This window comes from Rhamphochromis sp. 'chilingali' (genome assembly GCF_963969265.1).
Source record: "Rhamphochromis sp. 'chilingali' genome assembly, chromosome: 14".
In the NCBI taxonomy this organism is placed as follows: domain Eukaryota; kingdom Metazoa; phylum Chordata; class Actinopteri; order Cichliformes; family Cichlidae; genus Rhamphochromis; species Rhamphochromis sp. 'chilingali'.
In genome coordinates this window covers 3,740,142-3,747,324 of record NC_137941.1, presented here as the reverse complement: position 1 = coordinate 3,747,324, position 7,183 = coordinate 3,740,142, and the positions used below count along the sequence as shown (strand labels likewise).

General features: G+C 41.5%; 1 protein-coding gene across 2 annotated transcripts; it reads right to left on the bottom strand.

The window, feature by feature from the left end:
• Nucleotides 1-314: 314 nt before the first annotated feature.
• asb1 (ankyrin repeat and SOCS box containing 1) lies at nt 315-6,848 on the bottom strand. Of its 2 annotated transcripts, none has more exons than XM_080903394.1 (5): nt 6,570-6,848; nt 5,777-5,915; nt 3,520-3,822; nt 2,418-2,800; nt 315-1,475 (listed from the first exon to the last, which is right to left on the bottom strand). In XM_080903394.1, exons 1-5 carry the CDS (start codon nt 6,664-6,666, stop codon nt 1,345-1,347), a joined length of 1,053 nt encoding a protein of 350 aa, XP_080759520.1. In that variant the 5' UTR covers nt 6,667-6,848; the 3' UTR covers nt 315-1,344. The 2 variants fall into 2 exon arrangements, with proteins under 2 accessions (XP_080759520.1, XP_080759521.1); XM_080903395.1 differs by lacking the exon at nt 6,570-6,848 and adding an exon at nt 6,253-6,406.
• Nucleotides 6,849-7,183: the final 335 nt, after the last annotated feature.

The window sequence follows — 7,183 nt, the reverse complement described above, 5'->3', positions numbered from 1 at the left end:
AGATGAAACATAAGACTAAAAACTCAATTTTGGAGCAAACCAATCGTTGAAACTAACAGTGGATGCATGCTCTCAGAGCTAGGACTATGAGGGTTCCCTAGGCTGAAAAAGATTGAGACATGATATTTTGGACTACAAAGAGATCTTGGACGAGACTGCGAGGAAAGGAGGAGAGAGATAATTATCTCTAATTAGCTATGTTCAAGGAAGATAGCTAACAGAACAAAGACCACGCAGAGGGATCCTACTTTGGAAGACTGACCCACTCACCCACCTCCCCTCACTCACAAAAAATGAACACAAAACACAAGAGATATTATACAATTACATACATTTACTCATTCAAATAGAGATGAAATATATAAAGCACAACTGTCTCAACATGGTCAACATTTAAATGTCAATGTTTGAGGACAAGATAGGCTGTGCAACAGACATGCACAGTACACAGTAGGTGCAGTAGACTCCCAGAGATGGCATCTAATGAATACAAACTTATTCTGTTTATCACAAATAGATTTCATTCACTAGTTGACAGATTGTCAATGTCACAGAAAAGGAGTTTCATTACATTTATTGAAACAATCTAAATGCCCCCCTGAAAAAAAGGCTTTTTTTAATTTTTATTTTGATGCTGACGTGTACGTCACAAAATGTAAACTTTACAATCAAGGTCCTTAAATTGCTCATCCGGGAACATCACACTCGATTAATTTGGATTACCGTAACTAACTCTGGTCTGATCAATCTTTGAAGCCACTTTTCCCAAACTCAAAGTTAAGGCACGTGGCTAACAAAGAGGATCTAGCGTGTGGATTTTTTTGCACATTTTTGCCGTCATTCTGCCTGGTTTACATAAAACAACAACCAAACAATTCAAGGAGCTGCATCTGGACAATATTCTTCTCTGCCCGTGGATGGGGTATTTATAACATGGCTTGTTTAAGTCGTTGCTTCAAATGAGATTCTCGCTCTGGTCGTTGAGCTAAAAAGTGCTACTTGAAGTATTAGCAGGACTCGTCCTGGTGATCTGGGAGGTCACAAGGCAAACATTTAGAATACACACACAGTTTCCACAAGTCAATACATAACTATGGCTTCTCTGATAAGATAAGAAGCATTTTACACGGCGAGGAAGATTTTTTTTTTTTACATAAATGATGATTTCCAAACAAATATTATTTGGAAAATATTATTAATAACTATTTCTTAATAAAAAATAATAAGCAATTAGCAATCTGGGTTTACAGTGTTTATGCAGTAGTGTGTCTTTGGGACTGACTGAGGTTTCTTTTAAAGACTGGGTTAAATGAACATTTAACAAGACCAGTAGGTGGATGATGGTCAGTTTTGGTGAAGCAAGAAAATCTTGATAGGTTCTGGAAGCGGTAAAGAAGATATGTGGTTTAGACGATTTTTGCCCATCGTTCTGCGGATCCTGATGCGACACAAATGTGTCAGCCTACGAGGGTTTCCTGGGAGAAGAAAAAATAGATGCAGCTGAACAACTGCATATGCTTTCATGCTTTTGTATAAGTAGAAACATAAAAGTGTGGCTTTTAATGACCTTTTTCATTGTACTTTATGGGCTTCTTTATATCAGCTCCTCAGCATCAACAAATGTCCAGAAACATGCATTACAAGGTCCCTGTTTCATGTAAAAGCAGCTAAGCTTTAACACGAGGAAAAATGCTTATTCTAAACATATATGAGATGAAATCCTTAAACTAAAAGCAGTAATCTGCAAACTCGGGTCTTTACAGAAAGAAGTACATACGTGTTGCTAATGACATTAATGATGCTTCATCGTAAAGCCTCAAAAGCCTTCATTCACAAACTAATGGTGTCTGAAACTACTTCCTTGTTTTCACTTTTACTACACCCGATAAGACTTTTTTCCCATCAACTGGAATTTGTTTTTGTTTCCATTGGTAACCACAGCTCTCCTCTTTATCACTTGACCACATTATGCAGAGAAATTATATTTTGATGCACTGCTATGCTAATGACACATTGCTTTACCTCCCAGTAAAATCCACTGACATCAAACCTGTTTACTGCAAGAATCCAATCGATATTGAATCTGAGTGAGCCTCTGACTATTATTCATGCTTTTACTTCATATCTCTCAGAACGCTCTATTGGTCATTTAATCAGTATTAATCAGAAATCAGTTAATGAACTTCATTTTTGTTCAGTATGAACAATCTGAACCAGCAATACGAAATGTAAACATATGACACCGGTTTTATTGATTCTACATTAAATCCACAATTTTGAGAGACAATTTTACGAAGCTCTGCAAAAACTCACAACTTATTAACTAAAAAATATTCTGGTGTTGTGAGGAGGTGCACCAAAAAAAGCTCCCTGCCGGAGCTTTGTATAAAGCAACAGCATCGTTTTTTGTTACTTACTTTTTCCTTCCAAGAAGACACTGAGTGCCTCTGGATCAACTTTCCTTCGATTTGGAGCCTCCAAATCCGAATCATCCCAGGGCACGAGGGCTGGGTTCGCTCCGTGGTCCAGCAGCAGGTGGATGAAGGCCACTTCACATCCGTGTCGCAGGACTGCATCCAGCAGGCAGGAAGCCAAACCTCGTGTCAAAGCCTCATGGCAAACAGGACCTGTGTAATTGAAGTCGGGCTGAGCGCCGGCCTGGAGCAGCAGCCGGAAACAGTGAAGGTGGTGGTAGGCTGCGCTTATGTAAAGAGGGCAGACCACTAGAGTGTTGAGGGTTCGAGCGCTTAACAGGAGCCGCGGACCCAGCTGGTGGTCCATGTCAACATCAGCATTGAACCTAGAAAAAATGTAACCATAGACTAAATTTTCTTTCATAAATCCTTGATGCAAACTAAAGGAAAGAATACAGAGATATTTATTACTGTGGAAAAATATAAATTGAGAAGCTTTCCTCTTTACAACAAATCCATTTGTTGTATAAAGGAATTCAGCGTCAGAACATCGTTACCTGGTCTGCTGCACGTCAGAAAACTCTGGACTCTAACTGCTGAAAATTTTCCTCCACAGAAAGTTGGGTCAGATTCAAAGTGCAAGTTTCAGGTCTGTTGTGAAATCGTAGTGCTACGGTGCCAGGGGTCATAATGGGACTTCCAGAATTGATCTAAAAACTGCAGCTGGGGAAATGCTTCTGAATTTAATGGTTGGTGGGGTTTTTATGTTGGTTTTTCGGTCTTATGTTTGTCTTTTTGCTTTCTGGGAAAGGTGACAGAAAATGTTTTTTAAAGTCAGGAAGTTACAAAACAGCTATTGGAAATGATTGCACCACAAAGAAAGTAGTGGATTAAAAATGCAAAGCACAGATAATCTCATGTGCAAAGATTAAACCATATGAAAAGAAACTGTAATAACTGGAACCGACTCCCACCAGTTTTCAGTGGCGTAATGGAAGATAAAAACTATTTTAGTGCCAATTTTCTTTACGTATTTAAACATTTAACCTATATATAAAACAGTTCTGTCCATGTAGACTTTAGTTTGATCCTTCCCAAGGCTCACCTGATGAGCTCCTGCAGTATGTCCAGCCTCCCCACTCGTGCAGCATGGTACAGCGGGGTACTGCGGTGGTGGCGGCTACCATTGGGATCGGCTCCAGCTTCAAGAAGAATCCGTACACAGTCCAGGTGACCATTAACCACAGCTACATACAGAGCTGTTTGGCCTTTGACATCAACTAGGTCCACCTCGGCTCCCTGAGCGATCAGATAGGCCACACATGCTGCGTGTCCCGCTGTGGCTGCAATCCTCAGAGGGGTGCAGGGCAAACAGCCACAACACCACACAGACTTCTCATTGATACGCCTAACACCAAAACAGAGAAAGGAGAGGTCCAGGGTAATACGTTTCCAATTTAAGCGCATTTACAAAGAAAAAAAACAGTCTCTAATTTTATGGTACATCAACCAAAAAATACAGAAAAAAAATACATATAAGTTATAATTTCATTTGCATGTCATTGAGTGAAATAAGTATTTCATCCCCTACAAACCAGCCAGCATTCTGGCTCCTACAGATTACAATCATTCAGTCAATAACAGAAACTCCTGATCTCAGCTTCTTATATGCATAAAGCACACATGAGCATACAATCAGTTTCTTCCATTTCAACCTCTCCAAAAGATGTCAAAGGTCATCAGGGGTAAGATCGTAGGCCTGTGGGTGCGATTATTCAGAAACTGAAGAAAAATAAAATGACCATCAGTTGCCCTCGGTCTGGAGTTCCAAGGATGATCATGAGAAAAGTGGTGGATCAGCCCAAAACTGCATGAGAGGAGCATGTTAATGGTCTGAAGGCAGTTGTGACCTACACTGGGAACACACTACACCATAATGGACAGAAATCTCACAGCATCTGCAAGCTCTCCCCTCTGAGGAAAGCACTTTGGGTTTGCCAGTGAAGAGAAATACTGAGTATGACCCAAAGAACACCATCCACACATCCAAGCACAGAGGTGGAAACATTATGCTTTGGGGCTGTTTCTCTGCTGAGAGTATAGGATAACTTCACTGCATTGAAGGGTCCAGTGGATGAGGCCATGTACTGTAAAATCTTGGATGAGAACCTCCTTCCCTCAGCAAGAACACTGAAGATGGGACTTGGATGGGTCTTCTAGCATGACAATGACACAAAACATTCCACAAAGGTTACAAAAGAGTGACTGAAGAAGAAGTACATTATGGCCAGTCTCCAGATGTCAGTCCTACAGAAAATCTGTGGAGGGAGCTGAAGATTTAAGTTGAAACATAAAGCATTTACAGAGTTTCTGTGAAGAGAAGAGATGTGTGCAAACCTGGTGACCAACTACAAGAGACGTCTTACTGCTGTACTTGCCACTCAGTACCAACTCGTGTTTTGCTTGGGGATCAAATACTTATTTCACTCAATGACATGAAAATACTTTATGATTTTTATGGATTTTTAGTTGATATTCTGTCTCTCTCCATTAAAATGAAACTACCATTACAATTAGAGACTGTTTATTTCTTTGTAAGCGAGCAAATTTAAATGTTCACTAGAGGATCAAATTGTTATTTCCCTCATTGCATGCATGCTCATGACTATGAGATGGCTCTGTATGTTCTCCAGTTGGTAAATCCAGGCTCTGATTCTGCATCAATAGGAGGAAGCACTGAAGCTAACAACAGCAAAGCATTTTGCATTACAATGCTTTGGTGGTTACTGGACTGAGCCACTGAAAGGTTCTCTGTGTATTTTTAGTCCTCCCGTAGTGCTGCAGGGCTGCTTCCCTCCACAAGGTTTCCACAGATATCAGAGTTGTAAACTGCATGTTTTTACTTTTACTACATCAAATTTAAATTCTGTTACATGCACTACATTTGTAGTATATTGCTTTGACATTGCATTGGCATTAAACTATGATCCTCTAGCTGTATGCAATATAATGCTATGGGTATTGGAAGACACCCATCCTGCTGTAAGATGATGGTAACAGCAGCCTGCTTTTGGTCTGTGTTTACTCCTATGAAAATTATTTGGAATAAGGTTATCTTTGGACTTGTTTGGGGGGAAAAGACAGTTCTGCTGTAAGAGACAATAACAAATATACTATTCTGTAATCTTTATACAAAATAAATCTATAGTCTCTCTCAGATTCTGCTGTCTCTCTGCCTGCAATGTTTTGGTACCTTGTCATTTTCATTTGTATTGATGTTTTGCTTTATCATTTACCAAGTAAAGCATGTGTTAACTTTGCTAACTAGAGAGCCAAATACACTTATTACTGCTCGGCCTCACCGTCTGAAACCGTCTTCCTGCAGCAGGTTCCTCAGGGTGTCCAGATCTCCGACATAGGCCGCGTTGTGGAGGCGCATGTCATCCTGTTCCAGGGGTTTGTCGCAGAACTGCTCCTGCAGCCATTCCTTCAGGTTACGACCTGCCAAACACAGCATTTCAGGGAGAATAACAGAAATGAAAAGTTGGTTTTGTCTGGTCTTGCAGGGTGATTTGTTACCATACAAAATGATATTTTGAAACTATTCTGCATATTATCAAGTGTAAATGATATCTCAGCTCAAATACACATAAGACAAAATACACATAAGGTGGCTGCAGATGAGCAGCAGTGGTGTAGTGACATTTTCTCATGTCTGCTCCATGCTGTGCTCAGAGAACTCCCACAGATGGAGATGTACACAGTAAAACAGCTCCTGAAATACACATTAAAAGGATCCACGTTACACTAGGCTATGTTCTGCAGATGTTTCTATTACCGTGAGCTCTTCTGCCTGAGCCTTCAGGTCAAATCAATCCATTACAACTCTATTACTTGTGTGACTAGACAGAAAAACAGATGAAGTGTCACAGCTATACTGCAGCACTAGAGATGTGAACGCTTCCTGAATCCATTGGCCACACCTTATTAGGCTACAGACCGTCCCCTTCTTCCTCCTCCTCCCAACACCACCACATCTGTAATATGTCACGCATATTGGCCGTCCTCCTGCAAACGGGGCACAGTTGCAGGACAGCCTGTGGGTGCTTGCGATGATCAATCATCATCGCTTACGGTTCTCGCAGCCATAGTTACCTGCAGCTGTAGCGCTGGGTAGATCGGACACGGTGATGAGCGGGGGGAAATTGATGCTGGGTGGGTCGTCAACATCAGCCTCTGGACCGTCGGCCATGCTCCCAAAATGGTCACAGCGTCAAGCTGAAGGTTGGTGCTGCGGCTGCAGAGCGACACTGGGTCCCCAGAAATAGAGAAACCCAAGCGACCTGGGATCAGATAAGAAGCATGAACGTAAACAAACGTGACTGTGATGATGAAGACGTCTGCTGCTCCAGCTCACTGCGCCACTTCCTGGCTGAGCTCAGCTGCTGGGATTTAAAGGGGAAACGCTGCGTTAAACGTGGAGCTGATGGTCTCCGACTTTAAAGCACTGTTAACCCATAAAAGATCAAAACATCACCAACAAAGGCCTAAAAGATGTTCATTACGCAATCATTCAATACAAAAAATGTTTCACAAGCGTGCGTTTCTGATAGCCTGTACATAAAAGATGGTAAATGGCCTGTATAGCGCTTTACTAGTCCCTAAGGACCCCAAAGCGCTTTACACAACCTGTCATCCCCCCATTCACACACTGGTGATGGCAGCTACATTGTAGCCACAGCCGCCCTGGGGCGCACAGACAGAGGCGA

Excerpts from the sequence above, each read along its gene's own strand:
- asb1 (XM_080903394.1), bottom strand. The coding sequence starts at position 6,666 with ATGGCCGACGGTCCAGAGGCTGATGTTGACGACCCACCCAGCATCAAT. Across the intron at positions 5,916-6,569 it reads ACCCAGCGCTACAGCTGCAG|GTCGTAACCTGAAGGAATGG; the intron begins GTAACTATGGCT and ends TGTGTTTGGCAG. Across the intron at positions 3,823-5,776 it reads CAGGAAGACGGTTTCAGACG|GCGTATCAATGAGAAGTCTG; the intron begins GTGAGGCCGAGC and ends TTTTGGTGTTAG.